Source organism: Drosophila eugracilis, unplaced genomic scaffold (genome assembly GCF_018153835.1).
Source record: "Drosophila eugracilis isolate 14026-0451.02 unplaced genomic scaffold, ASM1815383v1 contig_2088, whole genome shotgun sequence".
NCBI lineage: Eukaryota > Metazoa > Arthropoda > Insecta > Diptera > Drosophilidae > Drosophila > Drosophila eugracilis.
The window spans coordinates 4228894-4249763 of record NW_024572964.1 but is presented as its reverse complement, the minus strand read 5'-3'; the positions used below and the strand labels follow the sequence as shown (position 1 = coordinate 4249763).

General features: G+C 43.4%; 3 protein-coding genes across 7 annotated transcripts; 1 reads left to right on the top strand and 2 right to left on the bottom strand.

The window, feature by feature from the left end:
• Positions 1 to 217: 217 nt before the first annotated feature.
• On the bottom strand, positions 218 to 6187 carry LOC108108083 (serine/threonine-protein kinase par-1). Its single transcript, XM_017215969.2, has 3 exons — positions 5383 to 6187; positions 2731 to 3869; positions 218 to 2670 (listed from the first exon to the last, which is right to left on the bottom strand). Exons 2-3 carry the CDS (start codon positions 3864 to 3866, stop codon positions 588 to 590), a joined length of 3219 nt encoding a protein of 1072 aa, XP_017071458.1. The 5' UTR covers positions 3867 to 3869; positions 5383 to 6187; the 3' UTR covers positions 218 to 587.
• Positions 6188 to 7288: 1101 nt separating this feature from the next.
• LOC108108089 (unc-112-related protein) lies at positions 7289 to 10796 on the bottom strand. Its single transcript, XM_017215980.2, has 2 exons — positions 10282 to 10796; positions 7289 to 10213 (listed from the first exon to the last, which is right to left on the bottom strand). The coding sequence occupies exon 2, from the start codon at positions 10147 to 10149 to the stop codon at positions 8014 to 8016; it is 2136 nt and encodes a 711-aa protein (XP_017071469.1). The 5' UTR covers positions 10150 to 10213; positions 10282 to 10796; the 3' UTR covers positions 7289 to 8013.
• A 546-nt stretch (positions 10797 to 11342) lies between these two features.
• On the top strand, positions 11343 to 20793 carry LOC108108068 (general transcriptional corepressor trfA). Of its 5 annotated transcripts, XM_017215946.2 has the most exons (11): positions 11343 to 11358; positions 11901 to 12787; positions 13745 to 13810; positions 16527 to 16700; positions 17079 to 17409; positions 17584 to 17712; positions 17981 to 18055; positions 18924 to 19019; positions 19110 to 19348; positions 19808 to 19901; positions 19970 to 20793. In XM_017215946.2, exons 2-11 carry the CDS (start codon positions 12708 to 12710, stop codon positions 20081 to 20083), a joined length of 1398 nt encoding a protein of 465 aa, XP_017071435.1. In that variant the 5' UTR covers positions 11343 to 11358; positions 11901 to 12707; the 3' UTR covers positions 20084 to 20793. The 5 variants fall into 5 exon arrangements, with proteins under 5 accessions (XP_017071435.1, XP_017071434.1, XP_017071436.1 ...); XM_017215945.2 differs by lacking the exon at positions 11343 to 11358 and having other exon boundaries at positions 11452 to 12787; XM_017215947.2 differs by lacking the exons at positions 11343 to 11358; positions 17584 to 17712 and having other exon boundaries at positions 11457 to 12787.
• The last annotated feature ends 77 nt before the right edge of the window (positions 20794 to 20870 follow it).

Genomic DNA, 20870 nt, shown 5'->3' with positions numbered 1-20870 from the left:
AGATTAAAAAATTGGAAATCAGATTTAAAATCCCACTCAGGAATGATCCATTTCTTGGCTCTATAGATATGTTCTGACTTGGATCCCCCTTTGGCAAGCCCATGGAAAAGTATAGCTTATGAAGTTTGGTATTTTTCCGTTTACCAGTAAAGTATATTTCTGCAGTATATTTCTAGCCCCCCAGATGGCGCTAAATTCAAAAGAACACATTGTTTTGTAACAATTACATATCATTTATTTGATTTCAACACAAATTAATTGTTGCATGCGTTGACATTTATGACCTGAACCGGTCGAACCGTGACCTTATCTAAAACAACTCGATTTCAATTGTAAATGAAAATTTCGGGGCATCTGAAATATGCAGACATCGAATAACAATTATAAAATAATTTTATACGATCGCTTATATAAAATAGAACGTATTGTACAGTCGTTGACAATGTGTGTTTGCATTCGTGCACTACACTTAGGAGTATTCTGATAAAGATTCGAGACATCGTTAGCTAATCATAGAGAAATATTCAGCAAGTAAAACTAAAGCAATTACATTCGAGGCCATTGTACATGGTTGTTATTTTGTGAGTTTATCCTGCATTTGTGGACTGCAGTAAAAATTCAGCTGCCACTTCTAAGCTCCAGTTGGTCTGTTGCAGAGCCTGTTCACATTGTGGCCGACCAGCCACTCCCAACCTCGCCAGTTGGTCGATCTTGTAGTGCCTCATAGCGAGGGGTACATCCCCGCTAGCCGCTCGCAAGGCATTACGTACATCCTGTTCCACAGCGGAGCTACCCAGCTCCTGCATTAGCTGCTGCAGTTTCTCCTGTTCGCGTCCGTAATCTGATGGAACAGGGGCATAAAGCTGGTGGGCTCCCTCCAGCTCCTGTTGTTGCTGAAGCCGCATCTTATCCATCCTTCGTTGGATCTGTTGAGCGGAAAGAGGAGGTGGCGCCAGTGGAGCAGGTCGAGTTGGCCGCAAGTAGTCATCCTGTGTCACTTCGTCGTATCGAACACCTCCACCGCTATTCGGCACTTGACCGTAGTATGTAGAGCCCGCCGTACTGGCGGCCACTGCATCATAAAGGGCGGCCGAGGAGGAGTACACATTGGTTTTAGGTGCCACTATCCGATTCGATATAGCCACAAATGAATGGTTCGATTCCTGCTGCTGCTGATGATGATTTTGGTAGATCTGCTCATCTGGGTGCTCTGGCGGCGGCTGTGCATAATACTCGGACGGCGTGGAGGCCTCCTGCTCGTACCAAATGCGATTCACCACACTTAGATTGGTGCTGCTGCGGTTGCCTGCTGCCTCCACATTGTTCTGCTTGGGCGAAGCGGTCGACGAGGGACTGGAATGATTTGAGTGGGCTGAACCAGCTCCGTTTTTTAGTGGCGTGAGATTCTGTTTGTAAACCATGTCCTTGGTGGCATACATCTGCGTAGAATTACGCTGGTATTCCTCCTGCGTCCGGTTCTGGCCGTTGCTGTACATGTCCTTTTCCAATTCAGCAATGAAGGATTTGTCTAGCAGCACTCCATCAGCGGGAGGGGCAGGAACAGGATCCACATGTTGTATACTGATGGTGTCATGTCGCTCCATAGCGAGATTACTTAGATTAAGCTGCATAGCCGCTGATTCCAGGGCCGGTATGTTTTCTTTATTCGAGTTGGATCCACCGAAAAGGCTCTTTCTGACCGAAGGACTGTTATAAACGGGGGCTGGAGGGGGAGCTGCCTCTAGGGATTGGTTGAAATTCGAGTAGATTGCCACAGCCGTTTCCAGATTGGTGGTGTCGAAGGGATCTCGCTCCCTCACAGGCGTCACTAATTTTTGTTGTTGAAGATCTCGTTTTTGGACAAACTCCATAGTATTAGAGTAAGTGGGTGGCATCTGGTACGGCGGCGGTTGTAGGCGCCCAGGTGAGGCTGTCATATTGGCTGGATCGAAGTCAAATTGTGGTTGCTCATTATAGTATGTAGGTGAAACGTTTAGTTCCCCCGATCCACTGGACTCGGCATAAGTGGGTACGTCTATAGGTGCGTCCAAAAGGCAAAAAGAGCTGTCCGCCTGCAGTGATGAACTTTCTGCTGATCCTTCAGCTGCTCCGCCTCCACTTCCCGACAAAGGTCGCATGTCGGGCGAAATGTCGATGAGTATTCCTTCCTGTTGGAACTGCGGCGGTGGAGGACGTTGAGGACCCACCACGGCACCCTTATGCTTCACTGCATTGCGACGATGGAGACCCGCCGCTGCTGCCGCCTCGTTGACCAGTTTATTGTAGGCAAACTGCTTGCTTGACGTTGACTTGCGTTCTTTGGCGTGGGCCTGGGTTGTCATGGAGGAGCACTTTTTCTGCCGATCATCTCCATTAGCCATGGCAGCCGCTCCACCCCAACAAAAGCCGAATGGCGAGGATGAAGAGCCATTGCCCATGCTGCTCCGCATCGCTACATCTCCGGCTGCACCCACTTTTCGCTGTTCCAGCAAACTCCTGGGAAAGATTCCAATGTCAAAAGTACGCTGATTCTGGCCTTTAATCAACTTCAGTTCGTGACGACCATCTATAATAGCAATTGTGTCGCCTGGCTCTATCTGGAGTCCTTTGGACTCGTGATGACTTCGGGAGGCACGCATCACTGGCGGTGACATACTGGCCAAATACTCTCTGTAAAGCATGGATATAGATTAGCAAAAGACAATTTAAGAAACAAAGCTTGGAACCTACTTGAGAGCAGCAAAAGTGGGTCGCTCTGCTGGCGTTTTATCCCAGCATTGCAACATCATTGCGTATACGTCCGGAGGACAGGCATCCGGCTGATGCAGGCGCTCGCCCTCACGATCGATCTTTCGCAGAATCTGTGAGCCATTTAGCCCCACCCAAGGATCCTCGCCAAAGCTAAACATCTCCCACAGAGTCACACCAAACATCCATGTATCCGAGGCGTGCGAGAACTGACGGAAGCGCAACGATTCCGGAGCGCACCAGGGAAAAGGCACCTTCTTGTGCTCAGACATAACATAGCAATCATCCTCTTGTGGCAAAGCACGCATAAGACCAAAGTCCCCGATTTTTATCTTATTCCCAGCAGCTAGCAGGACATTTCGGCAAGCCAGATCGCGATGCAAGAAGCGTTTCTGTTCCAGATAGGCCATGCCAGTCACAATCTGTACCGACCAGTTCCAGATGATGGTCAGCGATGTGTAGCGGCACTGTTTTCGCAACGTGTCAAGCAGAGATCCTCTTTCCGCCAACTCTGTGATCATCATCATGGGTTGGGATAGCACCACGCCGTAAAGCCGGACCAGATTAGGATGATCCAGGGCGTGCATAGCCTGAACCTCGCGAAAGAAGTCGTCGATTATGCCCGGCTGAGTGAGGTTATCCGATTTAAGCACCTTTACTGCCACCGGGATGACTTTGCCAGTTGGTGAGGCACTCCACTCGCCCCTTCGTACAACGCCGAAAGATCCGTCGCCCAGCTTCAGACCCATTGTGATGTCCTTTTCGTGGATGAGGCAGGTTAATTGGGTACCATTGCCCTGATTGGATTCCCGGGCGGAGGACTGCTTCTTGGACGACGGTTGTTTTCCACCGCCAATCAGCTTGGACAGGATGTTCTTGCGCCATTGATGGGCCTTCTTTTTGCGCACCGCCTCCATCAGCCGCCGAATGGCCGGTTTTCCCAGGCCACATCGTTCCAGATCATCGGGCAGAACATAGTCGAAATGAGCTAGCCGCGTAACCTGCAGATCATCCCGAATCCTGTCCAGGAACTGCTCCAGCTGCACCTCGCGCATCAGATCCTCCAGCCAGGCTGTCTCACTGCTGTGACCGCCATCCACCGCGGAGATGGAGGTCATATCCTAAAAGACAGCAGAACAAAAAACATCAACTTGAAGTCAATCTCAAACACATAGTGATCGGTCAATAAACTGTATTCAAGGGTACTGGGTCAGTTGCGCAATTACGTAATCCCCGCAATAAGCGATAAAATGGTCAGGGAACAGCGAAAGTTCGTAGCATTTATGGGCAGTATAAGCAATTCCGTATGTTGCGATCAACAGAAGGTGAAGCAATGTGTTCAGTGATTTCTGACGCCATAAAATATTTATGAAACTAAAGTATTGATAAATCAGGTAAATGTGATTTCACGAATCTGATTTTAAGTACGATGTATAGATACTTATTTTAGGTTCGTGTAGGATCCTGACTTTGGAGACAATATCATGTAAGAAAAGCTCAATTTTCTAGCATTATAAACTTGTGTAGTTTATCAAAAAGCTATTTAAAACCAACTTTGTAGAACTATAAAATCATTTAGATTGAATAATATTACTATATAAAAATCAGAATCATTATTCCAAGGGCCAGCGGATGTAATTTCTCGATAAACTATTTATTTTATTCTAAGAATACCCTCAAACGATACTTGTTGATTATATGGCCTTTTCCAAGGGGCCAATGCACACAGAAGTGGATTTGTGCGAATATGTCCCCACATGACGTCACGTTTTCTTGGGAATCCGCGTAATGGCGTTGCGTCACCCTATGAACCCTCATCATCCGGAAGTGATATAAAAAGGGGAAACGATGGGGGGAATTCGGGATCTCAGAAAAAAGCAGCTTGAACTCTGGCGCGTGCTAAAGTGGTGTTTATTTATAGACCGCGATAAAAGGTGAGCAGATGGAGGGAGACTCAAAACGAAACCGATATGCAGGCCCCATAAGAATCCCTGGGTGTAAAAAAAAAAAAAAAGAGAAAGAAAGAAAGACAGGCTGCTAATGTCTATTGTTAACTAGCAAATAATAGAAATTACACTTTGCGGCGACAGTTTCAGTAATTATTCGGGCGGAAACTGGAATTTAGCGGATACGAGAGGCAGGCAGAGATGTCCAAAGAGACAACAACGCCCAGTTGAGAGCAGGTTATCAGCTGTGTAATTTAGATACAGTCGAACATCCATAACTAACCATCTGTCGCTAAACAGATATTCGAAAAATGGTGACTTTGAGGTACAGAAATAACCCAGGTACGAACACTCTTGTAATGCGTTGTGCATTGAATTTGAAATACAGTCGTACTTCCCTAAATCGAAAAAGTTGCAAATCCTAAACTGGCATGTACCATTAGGCATACTAAAATCATATTCTAAATTGAGAACAATAATAAAATAAAGCTACATATAAAAATGAGCCAATATGTTAAGCTTAGGCTAGCGTAATTTGATTTATAGGTGTTCCACTGTGTGACAACTATCCCACCCCGAATTCCAAGTAGAGGCTAGTTCATTCAATGTTTTTGTGGTAAACATTTGTAACATTTTCCCGATGGTGTTCGTTCGAAAAGGGGTTTCCTTTGTTTTTGGAAATACTCACCGATTATTTAAGAGCTGCTTGTTTCGTTTACAGCTGCGCAGCAGCTGAGACGCTGGCAGAGAAGCGTTTCTGCTTCCGTCGATGTAGACTGCGCTGTCGCTGCACTTGGCTAAACTTGCGAAAATTGGCTAACTTCCTGTCTGGAAGCCAACAGGTTGGCCAGACAAAAGATGATGCGGCAGATGGAAGTGGTATATGGAGATTTTCAGGCTTAAAGATGTGAAATTCGATATTCGAGTTGTACAGCGTTGTTGCAGTCGGCGTTGGCGTCTCAGTCGCCGCAAGGTGAAGCAGTGCGTGCGTGAGTGTTGGTATGTGTGTGTGTGTCTGCTGCTTTGTTTACACTCGCCAAATGAGCAGCTGTCTTCTGGGCTGCTGAACTCGATGGCGGGAGGTAAGCGGCTCCCTCATGACGCAGACACTTAAATATTAATTTATAGTGCACACACAAAAACAATGAATATTCGCTTTCAATAGCAAAATCCCCTCATTCACCACCTCCTCCCCCGCCCCTTCTGTCGTCACACGTTTTTGCACAATTTCACACACACACACGCATTCGCTGCACGACCGTTTGAATATGTGTGTGTGTGCGTGTGAACGAATTGAAATGCACGAAAAAACAGCAACGCAAATTACAGGTGCAACAAAGAGCCCTTAAAAACGTAACTCTCCACGTTCAACTTCACTTAATTCTTCGAAATCTGTTGAATTTACTTAATTATCCGAGACTAGCGTAGCCAAACGATATAAGCAGCGTTTAATTTGCGATTGAAAATGCGCGACGGCCAAACACTTTTGGTATTTTTTCTAGCAGCTGATGTAGTGGAGATGGAACAAAGGTCGATACTTACCCAATACTATCGATGATTCAACAAGTTTAACAACATCGATATTTCCTCAGTTATCGAATATATTTACTACCTAAACCGTTGGACTTTAAAATGTTTCCAAATGAGTTGTCATATATATAAGAATTTATTCAGTTACTAAATAATACGCAACGTTAACCGTAACGTAAATGTTTTATTGGCGTCATTTGACGTAACATTTCAGAGATTTGTAGAATTGTTAATAAATTAATCAGCTCAATTTTAATTTGAAACAAAATTTAAAAACAACTTTGCTTATATCAGTAAGTGATTCAGTATAAAATCCCATTGTGTTTTTTATCCTTATTAAACGACAAGTAAATTTTCGAAAAATATGAGTTTGGTTTGGCCGAATTGCCATTAATCACTCCTTCTTTGAAGTCGTATTTTTCATTTTAAAAGTAATAGTCATTAAAGTATTTTTAAAAGTGAATATTTACGTTATAGTGATGATTCTGATGAATCTGAACAGAATAGATAGAATTGAATTGGTTTAACTTTACCAAATGGGAAGCTACTTTAAAAATGCATTCGTAATTTTTTACAAAACTTACGATAAGACATATAAGTGAGAAGGATTCTAAAAACAAATATTTGAGTGATAATTTATTTGTCATTCCTTATTCATATCCGGCATTTCTCCTTCTCAAGAGCCACCCCTTTAAATCAAATTAAATTGAATTAAAGAATTTGCTTGGCTGCGCGTGAGAAGTTGCCCCGATCTGGGGCACATAACTCTGGGACGTGTTCATCAATCAACGGTATAGCCCGGAGAGCTTCCTATAATCTGGAATCCACAGTCAACGACGACGACTGGTGCTTATCAATCCAATTGAGTTCGCTGTTATTAATAACAATACCCGTGCTTTATATTAAACGGCCGATTCTTGCATCAACGCCCCTCAGAAGCCAACAGACCTCAATAAAATCGGATGAGTAATCCCTTTGGGCTTGGGTTACCAGCTGCCATTGGAATGCAAACGACAAATAAACAAATAGCCGCCGTTTACGATCATTAAAAACATATAAAATAATTTATTCTGCTTATTAATTTGTTTAATAAATATACAATATATAAAACTGCGGGTTAGTCGCCCAAGTCCGCACAAGAGTGGTACAAAAAGGACTTAAGTAGTGTATAACTTTAACGCTGTGTTAGAAAACAGACAACACAGAGAACACAGGACATTGACTTGGACTTGTTTTGGGTTAAGATTGCTCTGGCGAAGGCACAACATCGTTATCATAATCGTTATCAGCGTGGTGATTGTTATTAGTCTAGAATTCCGCTTCCATTAACACTTATACACACAACGCTTTTGATTAGGGCGCGTCGACTGACTGGGTTGATATAAACGGAGGTGATCGTTGGACAACTTAAAGCAACTTCGGTTTTAAAATCAAGTTAAGCATTTCCCTAGATATAGATTACACAAATTCCAAGACTTATATTTTTAGCAACTGTTCTGGTTGTCATAAAATTGATTATTTTTAGGTAAATGCCGACACAAAGTTCTTAAAAAGTATAAAGCCAGAACAGAAAAAAAAACATGTTAATTATTTGACATTCAGAAAGTTTTAACTTGTGTTAAGACAAAGTTGCTTAGTGTAGTCCGCAGATTACCTTTCAACCCATAAATCAACGCACCCCACTTTAGGTAAATATATGTAGATAAAACTGTAGAACATGCGACGAGGTTTGTGCTTGGCACTCGTAAGACTCCACTCCACTCCGCTCCTTTAGGTTCCGGTAATCCGCTTACGACCAACCGCCCGTCAGCTTGTGGAACATCTCCTCGTTCAGCGTCTGGTTGTTCTCCTTGGATCGCATAGACATGAATATATAGCCGCCGATAAACTCGTGCACAACCTTGCAGTCGGCTGACTGGACGGAGAAGATAATGTTCTCGTCCTGCAACTGGATCATCATGCACTTGATGCCCCAGTTGACGTTCCAGGCTTTCATTGTATTGTAACGCCAGGTCTTGATGTGATCTCCCGAGTTAAGGTCCATGCGCATAATGCGATTATTTGCCACACCCAGCAGCTCCTCCTTCTTGTGTCCGTCAAACTTGATTACGAAGAGAGTTACTCCGAAATCGGGCAGAGATTGCCAGGCCTGGATGTACTTCATCTTGGCGTCCATCAAGGTCAGCTGGCGAACGTTGGCATGCGCCTCTAGAATCCTCTGCACTGCTTTGCTGGACAGTTTGCGCATCATCCTTGGCGAAAGGTAATCCATAGGCTCCACACTCCTGGGATTTACGGCGATAGGAGCTCCCTGGGCGGGTTTCTGCATCTGGAGCAGCGAGCGAATGCTGCTCACTTCGCTGTCGTAGGAGCTATCGGCTAAAGAGCGGCCCTTGGCAGCCAGACGGCAGGCGGCCATCCACTTGGCATATTGCTCCTCATTATCGCATCTTACCCAGACCTCGCTATTCGGACCATTCCTGCCCTCTGGTGGAACCTCCAATCGAATTGCAAACTTCCCTTGTGCCAGGTTAACATCGGGCGTCACCTCGCAGCCCCTTAAATTGATGCTGATGCTGGGAGCTCCCCGTCTGGACTCCTCCTGCGATTTGTACAGGTGCAGATGCAGATCCCTGTAGGTGAAGAAGTAGCGCTTGTATCCTTTAAGAGTGAACCTCTGGGGCTTGAGGAATTTAAGATAGTCTGATAGTTCTGGTATCCTGGTGATGTTGCCCTGATCCTTGCCACCTCCTGGACCTTCGAGAGTGATCTGCAACTCGTTGAGAGCGGAGTCAATGTCGTCCTCGCCGCCAGTCTCCTGGCTGGAGGTATCTATTCCGGAATCGATGCCTGGTGGATGTATATCCGTCTGGTGATTCACTTGGAACTGCAAAGCGGCAAACATAAGGGTCTCCTCCTCTGTGGCATCTAGTTCCTCGTTGAGGATGCTCCATTTGGCCTGTTCGTACAACTGATTGATCCTGACTTGGTCGTACTTGGGGTTCAGATCGAAGAAGGTGAAGTATTTGAAACGCAGGCAGAGGGTATCGAACTCTCTAACTCCCTGCTCCATGATGGAAAGCGATGAATCCAACCATCCAACGTTGAGACGAGCTTTCTCGACTCGAGTCTTTGGTCGAATTAAGCGAGCCCTTACATCTGGACTGGGTGATCTAGGAGACATGGCCAAATTCTCTTGGAGGTCCCCAAAACTAGAGTTGGAATCGTAGCTAGCGTAGCCAGTGGAGTTGTGCTTCCATGTGCCTGTGGGCGAGCTGATGGGCGTGCCCGGGGCAGTGGCTGCCCTCCGTGGAGTGGTGGCATACGGTGAAGCCGGAGCGCACAGCAAATTGCCATTGTGCGAGTGATCAAGACTGCCATTGCTGCCTTTATAGGCTCCTGTTATCGGGACAAAGGAGTTGGTGTCGGCCGCTGGCTGCAAATAGGCGACGCCATTGGCCTCAGCTACGGGAATCTTGCGCTGCGGCAATTTGGAGAAGTTCTTCTTGAGATGCTCCGGTTCCAATGGTTTACACAGCGACAGTTCCTCCGGATAGCGAATGTCCAAATCCTTGCAAAGGCTCACAACAGCTCCAAAAGTTTTGGCAGAGAAGTTGACACGATAGTCGAGATAACGAAGATCAGGCATTTGAACCCTCAGTGTTTTGTGCATAGGCGTAAAATGCAGAAAGGAATCGGATTGCACTCCAGCCTGATCCAGCGTAGATCGCGTCCTGGTCAGCCACACATTCTTAGCGGGCCACCACAAGGCATGATCGGACCAATCCTTGGGCAACTCCGGATCCACGAGGTTTAGCATTACGCCTCCAATGTGCTGATCCCCCTTCACACGCAGTGTCTTCTCCACCTGCAGATCCGTGATGAGGATCCGCAGGTTCCACGTATTCTCACCCACATGAATCATCTCGTCGCTCTCGTTAAAAGTTCGGATGCGCGGGCGTCTTTTCTGTCCAAAGGCAAAACTATAACTGTGGGTATATATATGGCACAATCAGAGTCTAAAATTGCCCTCGAACGATGACGTAATCCAACTTACGTTCAGCGCCGTTTTTGCAACCAAGTTTTTTCTTGTTGTTGGCTCGCGGGATGGGGGTGGGGCGTTGTGAGACGGTTGGGGGGTGGAACTATATAGGCCCTTATCTCGCCAGATGTTTGCACGGAAACACAAACGCCAGTGAAATCAGCAAAAACAGACACAACAATACAGCAAGTAGTCCAGATCAAAATCGGTAGAAGTATTTCTGGATAACGGGGGAAATGTCGGCGAAGGGGAGGGCGGTACGGATCACTCGATTAATACACGCCCAAGGTTATGATTTTTATGGGTTGTGTTGCTGCTGCTCGGGATGTTTTGTTTTCTCCGCAATCTCTCTCGCAATTCGAAGCGTCGTCGCCTTTCCTCGCACATCAACACACCGACCAACACTAATGCACGCGCTCAAAAATGCGATGCAAATTTTCACAAAACAACACGTCGCGGGCGACGAAACAAAGCGCGATATGAGATAGAGAGAAATTAATTTATAAATAAATCAGCACGAAAGATGGAATCGATGTTCGTTGGAAACTATCGATATTTCCACAGGAGTGTGACCAGTGGTTTTCTTTAGATCAAGGTAGCTGTACTAAAATAGTATCAAAGACTCATTGCAAAGTACTAAACAATTTAATAAATGAATCCTCTTAATTTAGTTACTAGAATTAGTACGGGAGTTCATATTTATTCAAAGCCCTATTAATGCACATAACTAAAATGTTATTTCCATTGCTAACTTCCATTTTATTTCTGAGATGCTGTAATTGTTATGTTGAAAGTAATCCAAGTTGTGTTTTCAAGAAATTATAAAAATGCTTAATACAAATTATTGTAGATGGTGATATGTATCCACCACTAAACAAAACCTATTGACGCCAAAAACATAAAAATGATTTTTATAAATTATGCTTTTCTATTTTAAAATAATGGTTTTTAAAACTTAATACCAAAAGTGTTGTGACATTGTCTCATCACGAACGACGGTCACATCGGTAGCAAATGTCATCTCTAATATAGAATAAAAGTTACACTCCAATCTAGTTAATGTTTAATATTTTAAGTAGCGGTCGTAAATCAGTAAGAATACCAAATAAATTTAATGAATATTTCAGTTAATTAATCTATAATGTAAAGCCGAAGTCCCATAAGAAAAGCAAAACAGGTTCGCCGCCCACGCTCTCTCGCTCTCTCTCTTTTTTCGCTCTCTCCTCTCGCCTTCTTTACACCGCATTCGTAAACAAAGACAATGAAAGCTCCAGTTGAACGGCTGAAAGACCCCAAAGTCCCCAGATTGTTTTTTGCCGTCGAGCCGACCGCACGTATTCGAATAAACAACACTAATAGTAGTATATAATAGTGCAGTATTGTGTTAAACACGCGCGTCTCTACTGTCTCGCTCTGGCACACACCCATACACTCTCGCGGGTCCACACAACAGCACACATACCTATACATACATACCTGTAAGAGAGCGAGAGATACGAAAAGTGGTGCATGGAAAATCGGAAAATCGGAACTGAAAAGTCTGAATTTTGTTTAAACATAGCTTTTCATTCGACTGTCAGCTTGAAATTGAAAGTGTCGGCAAAAAATGTTAATAATAGTCTGAGCATTTTAAGGAATCGTAACAATAAATAATCCCAAAAACCCGTAACGGCAAAAACGGAAACATCTGGGCGCGAAAAAATCGATCCGGACAATGTGAAATTTGCCAAAATTTCTCGTACCTCTCAATGCAAGCAACAATTTTTGGCAAACAACAAGCAAAAACGACAGCGAGCTGAAGATATAGTGTTAGTAGATGGATAGTTAAGCGGCGTGTTACGTTGATATAGTAATAAAAATATAAATAAAAGCGCGGCGCAACAACCGAGCGGCTTAGTCATCCGTGCAAGAGATTCGCTTAACTACGAGATACAAAACACCAGATACCATATACAAACTGCAGTCTTGGAGTCTCCTAACCAAAAGGGACTTGCAAATCTGAAGATCTACAGAGATAATATAAGAAATAACAATCTTACGAGATTCCAACGTCAAGCGGTTGATAAACCCAAAAACTAAAGGAACTTGAAAACCTGGAGGCCTACGTAATTACAAAAAAAAATTGCAGCAACAATAAGGCAACGCCTACGACACGCCAGTGATTACAACAACAACATTATTATTTACCTAGCCAGCGTAACCTGTTGTTGTAGTTGTTTTTTTTCTTGTTGGTGTTTTCGTTTGCATTGCATTGTTGCTCACCTCTCGCCATCTAAAATTGGGCATTCACAAGCGGCTTAAATACGAGGTTAACCATCGGCGGCGTATATACATATATATTTAGCCGGAATCTGCAAGTGGCACACCTGTGGCCACGGGTCAGTTGAACACCAGTTGGAGCAACAGCATCACCATCACAATTACAATCACAATCACAGACAATGTCGAGACTCACCGAGGAAATGGTGATTGCGCGGGCCAAGCAGTCCGATCTGGCCCTGATTAAAAAGCTTAATTGCTGGTAAGTAACTAATTCAGAATACTAGGAATAAATATAGAAAATTGAATCTTATTATAAACATTGTTATTTAGAAGAATATTTTAAGAGGAATAGGTATTATCGTTCCACAAAAATTCCAGTTGTGTAATTGTTTTCATTTTTAAATATATCAATATATTTATCACTTTGTGTATTTTTAGAATTTTTTAAAACATATTAAAAGCAGTAAAAACATGTTTGTGACTAAAACTAAAAATATTTATGAATCTCTTCCTGGAACATTTTTAAAATTTAATTTACTGTGAATGTATTTATTTTGGTGTAACCCTTAAAACAGAGTTAGTCAACTTATAAAATATATTTCTTATGAATATTTAAGAAATGTTTCCTAAGCTTGTTCAATATTTTTATATTACTTTGAATGGAGTTTATAATATAAGTTAATCTATCGTTTTTCTTTATTTACAATCATTATTTCAAATCGACATACTTTACGCCACTGTTCACTAAATCGATTTTCGATATAATTTCCGCCCGTGCAGTGATCTATTGCTAATCGTGCCGGGGCAGGTGCAGCCGTAGTGAAAGCTTCGATCTTTGTTGTATGGGTCTATGATCTGAGCTCTCTGGTCTGAGCTCTGGGCTCTGGGGTCTGGGGGATCTGCCCACTTTGCTGCTCAATTCTGCTGCGCCGCTTGCTTTCACTCGACCCAAATCCGGGGGCAATCTTCTAACCAGTTTAGAAGTGTCCACTTTGGAGCGAGTCACGATTCCCTGGGCTGGAAAAACACGCGCCCCTCGAGAAAAACGCTTGTGAAAAGCGTGAAAAGCAGTTGAGCTACTTTTCTAGCTAAGAGAGCTCGCCCTCCCCCAAACTCTTGACCCATCTGCGATAAGAGCGAGCGATGACTTTTAAAGGGGGGGCTCCACTGTACATTTATCATTATTAAAATACCATCCATTCTCTGTTTATTTCAGGGGCAGTGATCTCACCGACGTGTCCATCATCAAGCGAATGCGTGGCGTGGAAGTTTTGGCTCTGAGGTAAGTCCAAGTCGTGGAATAAATCTCTTATAAGGATCATCTTGATTATCATTTCCTGACCCGTTGCTCTGATTGATTCAAAGTGGTATCCGCCGTCAAGAAAGCGGGAAGATAAATACATATGTATATTTAAGGGCAGAGATATTTGCTTTCAAGTGATGTCATCGCCCCCCATCATTAGGCAAGCTCAAATACGAGAAATACTTTGGCACGCTCAAGCGCGTAATTAATGCAAAAAGCTGCGGCCGCAGAAAACTACAGAAAATAAGCTAAAATAAAAAGTCGTGGGAGCTCCAAAATTGGCAATACCAACTGGCCGCGTACTATTCCAAGTCGCGTAGGTTTCTGCGTAGGGGGCAGAGAGAGATACTATAGTTATGACTCGTATCTGGCAGATACTTTTGTATGTTTCGCCTTGTACTTCATCTCGTACTTGTTACTTGTGTGTACATACTTGTCGCACTTGCATGACGCTCGATAACTTTGCATGTGCTGCTGCTGCTGCTGCTGTTTTTGCTTTGGCTTTTGCTGCCACTTTTGCCTTAAAAGGCGACAATCATTTTGGCTGTCAAGGTCGTTGAAATCGATTCGCCCGCCAAACTTCTCCGTCATCTGCTGGCAATATGCTGACAACTCTCGACTCTGGCGAATCGTTTAATTATGCATATCAAAGAGATATCGGAGGAGGTGTTCGTGGCCTTATAGGGAGGGGGCTTGGATCTATTTGGCATTGAACTTGGGGGAAAAGAACCGTGAGAATTGCAGTTTCAAACAGGAAATAATAATGTAGGAATGGTTATGGTAAGTAGCTATCAGTTCGTTGAATATCTTTGGTATTGAATTAGCAAATATCATGCCTTAAGAAGAAATCAGATTTTGCACAGATTTCATATAATTTTAAGTCTGAAACAGGAAATAATAATAAGAGTAGGAGTTCCAGGCATACCATAAAAAGTTAGCAGACAAACAGAATATGTATCGACCTTTTATATGAGAACAGGAAATAGATTTTGGTGGTATTGCTTATTAAATTCACCTTGAAACCCATGTAAACCAATCTTGATTAAAAGCAAAAGTGCTCCTTATTTGGCATCTGGTTTTTTGAGGCTTACTTTTTGACTTGGGAATAAGATGACTCACATAATTGCCTGAAAATGTGGGTAAGACAAATAAATATTTATAAAAATAAAATGAAAACAGAAAGATTTATAAGGCATTTAAGATATTTCAGTTTCAGTTAGCTGTTGTCAAAACAATAACAAAGGATCTGGTAAGACATGAGATCATGTTCTTGATTATTAAGTTTATTTTAAACTCCAAGAGATAAAAATTCTCCAGTCTGAAGTGAAGCTCTTGAATAGGCCTTTCTAGACTAAACCTCTTTGGAACACGTTTGTTCTATTTTCGTTATCAGGAAGCTATTACCGCGATCGCGGACTAGCCCACTGTCATAGAGCTTTATCAGCTCGTAGATAATGGAAAGTGTTTCCTATATACAAAAGTGAATGAACAAATTGATATGGCAAGCTTGTAAGCCAGAGGGCAATAACTTCGCACAGAGGTCTGCTCTGTTTGCATTATTTAACTTGGCTAAATATAAGACAACGAAAACCTTTCAGTCGCAACTCGTTGGGTTTATGTGGGGTTCTCAACTTTGTTGGGCTAGGCCTGCCTGGAGTGGTATAGCCAATAAATGAGCCATAAATCAGTTTGCCTCAGGTAAAGTGCGTTGGCGTAGTCTCCATTTCCTAGGAGGTATTTTCACCCCTTGCTCATTACCATTTTCATTTCCATTTCGCCTGCGTTATGACTGTGCATATTGATTTGCCTTGCGTGCTGCTAGCACTTTTCTTTTTATTTCCACAGACCTATCAATGGTCTTTCCACTTGCCAGCACTCAAGTGCTGTTTAACCTTGACTCTTCGAGGGAAAAGACATTGATTATGCATATTTAAGGCGGGACACTTTTTCTTGGCCCTACTTACTCCCAATTGGCCTGATTTATTGGGCCGACTATTAATAGGGAATGCGGTGCCACGAATTCCAGATACCAGACATTCTCTGAGGCAATGCACTCGTGTGCCATTTAGCGATCTTCCTGGCTAAGTTTAGACAGTTGTTTCTGCCGTACCCGGCCCTGTATTGTATAGAAATGTTTGTACACAGGAAGAAAAACCAATAAAGTAGTCTTTTTATTAGGGGGATTTTTATAAATAAGAGGTTTTAGGAAGAAGGAATGTAGGCATAATGTCTAAAAATATCTAAAAAAAAAACTATAAATTTCATGAAGAATCTTCTATGTTTTGCCTCCAGTTTTCCCTCAGTGTGGCATCTTGTAGTTTCTTTACTTATTCAATCAGATAGGCAGCCAATCAAGGCACGCTTTTGGCCATCGGCAATTGGCCATTTCAGAGGGTAATTAGCATTGTTAGGAGCCGAGGTGCTAAGCGGGGAATCGCCCGGAACACGAGTATAAACCTGACCTAGACGCAGACAAATGATGACAACCAGCTTTTCCCTCCATACAGAGATTCTTTAACTGTTATTTGTGGGGAATTCTGCGAAGAATCCGACAAGCTAATGACCGCACGCAGATGCCGGAGAATCTTTTGTCTTGTTTTGAGCATGATTCATGGCAGTTAGTTTGTGCTGGCGCCTTTGTCTTCCCTTAAAAATAAAGTTTCTTGAACCTAAAAGTATTATTTTCCTGTTGCAGTGTCAACAAGATCAGCACTCTGTCGCCTTTCGAGGAATGCAACAAACTGCAGGAATTGTATCTGCGCAAGAACAACATCTCGGACATCAACGAGATCGCCTATCTGCAGAATCTGCCGGCCCTCAGGTATCTCTGGCTGGAGGAGAATCCCTGCTGCGATCGAGCGGGACCCAAGTGAGTAACTCTAATGGAATATTTTGAAGGCAGCACAGCTTTTGGGTTTGTGCTTAGAGATTTAAACGATTATAATTTCCCAAAATAACCTTTTGTAGACCTTTTTGTAGGGTTTTTGTTATTATAAAGTCTTTAATTTATGTTCTTTCTTCGACTAAACAACGCTTTGTTTATAAAACAATTCCTGTTAAATTATTTCACTATTCAGTTATCAGTGAAACGTGATTTCCTAAAAAAACGTGGAACGTGCTCACTGATAAATATAAATTAAATACAAAAAAGAACAGAAATTTGAGTTATAAATCTTGCAAGTTTGTGGTTTGTTCGCTAGAGAAGCCCCTAATGATCGGTCTCACCTCTGTCTAACCACAATCACAGCTATCGAGCGATCGTGTTACGCGCCCTGCCCAATCTTAAGAAACTCGACAATGTGGAGGTCACCCAGGAGGAGCTGGACGACGCCTTGCGAGGAGGTGGTGGCGCCGCTCCTGAGGATGAGGTATACGAAGATGCATACCAGCAACAGCAACAGCATCAGACTTCCCGAACGTCACCGCAGCAAATGCCGCAGCAGCAACAACACAGCTACCCGCAACACTCACCGCCGCAGCAACAGCAGCAGCAGCAGCAGTATCACCAGCAGCAACATCACCAACCGCAGCAGCAACAATCACAGCAGCAGCGCCGCAGCTCCAGTCCCATGAAAGAGGTAAATGGCTCCCATTGTCTCGGTGGATTTTCCCACAATACGCCCTGATTTAGCGGCTATAATCTCTCGCCTCGTAAATGAACTCTGTAATCAACTCTCGCCCCCGCCCATCTTGGTCTCTATTTCTGTTTCCTCCCTAAACCTCTTCCCATTAACTCTGCATTTGTTAACAAGCCGCCGCAGTTGGCCAGTCCGCTGGTCAATAACAGCAGCGAAGGAAGCATTAGCCACAGTGCCAGCGATCTCTGCCAGGTGCAGCAGGCTCAGCCGCTGAAGGGTTCACAGCCACCCACGCCCACCAAGGTAATGGGAGGTCAGATAGGGTATCCGTAGGAGTTTAAAAATCACTCAAATAACTTTGTATTTTCTATAATTTGATTTTAGACTTTTTTAAAGTACATAAATTTAGTTTGATTTATTAGTTTGTCATTAGTTAAAGCTTAACGTCTTATGTTTCTGTCGAAGAAGGTATAACTTTGATAAACTGGAACCTATTTAAGATCTGAGATCAGTCTCCCACTTTCCAACTAACGAAAATCCCCACTAATCTTGTTTCGGCCTTCCCCACCAGGAACCCGTGCATCCGCCATCGCCCATGTATAACACCATAACCAAAGAGCAGCGCACCTCCTACCACCAATACGATGTAAGATCCACTGCCCCACCACCGCCAGAAACTACTAAATAACACCATAACAGCCCCACGCATCCGACATGACAGAATTGAGCTTGTTGCCGGGCCCACTTTTGGGGCCCTATTTTTTCGAGGTTCCATGTTCGAGGGTGTGTGGGCACGTCACACTCGACTGGAGAGAGAGAGGAGGAGGATGAGGGATGGGTACTTGGGGTATAGTCACGCGATGGCTTCGGCATGGTTAAGGTTCTCTCGTTTACCCTACGCCGCCGCCACCGCCGCCTGTCCAATGGGCCATTGTCTGTTTGCCGGCTTTTGTGGGTTAAGTCAGTCAGTTGACTTTGGAACCGACAGCACAGAGATGGGAACTGGGGGACCAACTATAATTGCCGAAGAAGCCCAAAACAAGAGTCCAAAATGAACTACATAAAATGGTTCTTTATATATTCATACACGTGAGAAAAATAGTTAACTAGATTGTTAGGAATAATTTAAATTCAACGAGATCGGAATGATAATGGGAAATCATTTTATTTATTTAAATTTTGCCTCCAGTTAAAAGTTTTGTTAAAAGTACTCTATACTAACATTTTCTCTCTGTGTAGAGAAAGGGCTAGCCCATCCGAAAAACCACTGAACCAGTGGGACATTACCCCTTCTCTCTCTGAACAATTTGTCATGTGTGGATTGCTCTGGGGACTGGGACTGGGGGATATCAACCAACTCGAATCTAACGTTTCTAATCTGCTGCCTTTCTCACCAACCATGCACTGCTCCCAATTGCAACCTAAACCCAAAACCAAAATCAAAACTGAAAACATAAAACCAACTAAAATGCAAACCGCACCACTAACGCCTCACCAATGGACTCGACGAGCAGCGCTCGCCGGGATCCGACCAGGAGAGTAGTCCGCACGCGTACAGGGAGGTGCGGCCCACGCCGCTGCCGCCCAGCATTTCCGCGCACTCGATGAAGGTAAGCGCGGTCATCCCCACCAGAGGCGCAATCGTGGATCGCTGGCTGAGAACGAATGTGAAGCTATCTAATTATGGTATTCCCGTACAGGAATACTATCAGTCGGACAGGCCGGCCTATCCAGCACACTATCGTCACAGTCAGACAGACCTCACCGAGTGGGAGGAGCACCAGCAGGCACCCCAGGTGCATCACAATCCCTATGGTAGTCAAATGCAGTTACATCATCCGCAGCGACGCAGCGCGGGCCCGGAGACAACGGCCTACCGGAATGGCAGTGCCCGGGAGAATGGCGGCGAATGGGATCCAGAGGACAGGCCCAGGTCGAGGTGAGGTCATTGCAGGGTCAGCCGGTGGTTATGCCTATAAGGTTATCGCGGTTTTCACTTATTTTATTATGGGTAAACAATCTGACATATCTGCTTTTACAGATGGCCAGGCCACTCGTGTTTACTTTAAATGTTTACTTGGTTCCATTTTTATATGGGTTAAATGCGCTTTTTGTGTTTGAGTTTTTAAACAGATAACGTGAATTCGCTATAAAGTAGCTTTAAAATAAATCATGTTTTTTGATCGAAATTTTAAAGAAATATGTTCCTGTTAAGTTTAAAATGACATCGTGATAGTAGCTTTTGCCATTTACAACCGGAATCTAAATCAATCTACCTAATAGAAATCATTATCCGATAGCCTACATGTTAATTACCAACAAGTTTTAGCACTTAGTATCTAAGTGTCTTAATTGCATTATTAAATACTTTAAACTAATTTACGTAATCCTATTCCAGACGACCTGAGGGTAGATATAGTGACTCGACCACGACTTTGTCGGCCTCTGTGATGAATCACTATTCGGGCTACCATCGCAGGCCCGTAAACAGGGTGAGTATGGAATGTGACGCACCATCGATAAGCTTGATCAATGACTAAATCATATCCCTCTTCCACAGAGCTCGAATCTCCTGTCCGCCACTCTCTGCTTGGTGAAGGAATTGGACTATGCCAGTCTGGAGGTGCTCGAACACGCCGTGCGATGTCGCATCGATGAGATGGCAGGCGAATGATGAAGACGACTCTCTAATCGCATGTCGATTAGCTAATCCAACGCCTTGCGGGGAGTTGCACACACAAATGACCAGCAAAATAAAAAAAGAAAAACACTTAAAAGACAAAAACAGGAAAGGCTGCAACGGAAGAGAATGTGGAAAGCTGATATTATACTAACGTCTAAGCAACAAACAAAAATGGAAACAAATCAAGATACTTAACGAGGATAACGATTCATACTTGCCAATTGTAAACTGTCATAGTGTAACTAGCAACTTTTGTAAGCATTTTGTCATGTAACGAACTTTGCTAACGGAATCAGTAACGTAGGAGATAATCGACGAATAATTAATGCTTAGATTGATTTTAACCTACTGATCCCAGATCCTGTTCAGTTGATACCCAATCGAGCACCGACCACAAAAACAAAAAAAATAAATAAAAACTAGCCTTCTTTTGTACTTAACTCGAGAAGATCGAAACTAATTAACTAATGACGCCCAAGGCGCCGAGCACAATGTATCTTCCTTGTTTCTCTGTAAGATTAGTTGAAATTTATACTCATGACTTTGTTAAATATTTGTACACGAAAGCAATTAACGCTATACCTTAATTTTAATATATTTACCTATAATGCAATGAACACGTCCAGTTTATGTTTGCTGTTCTCTATTTAACGATTTCGTTGGATTTAATACTATGCGAAGAATAAACAAATTAACATAGATAGGAGTTTAAATCTTTTGATTAAGAAAAGGTGATTATTGTAAAGCTCATTTCGATGTTCTTTAATGTCGTTAAAAG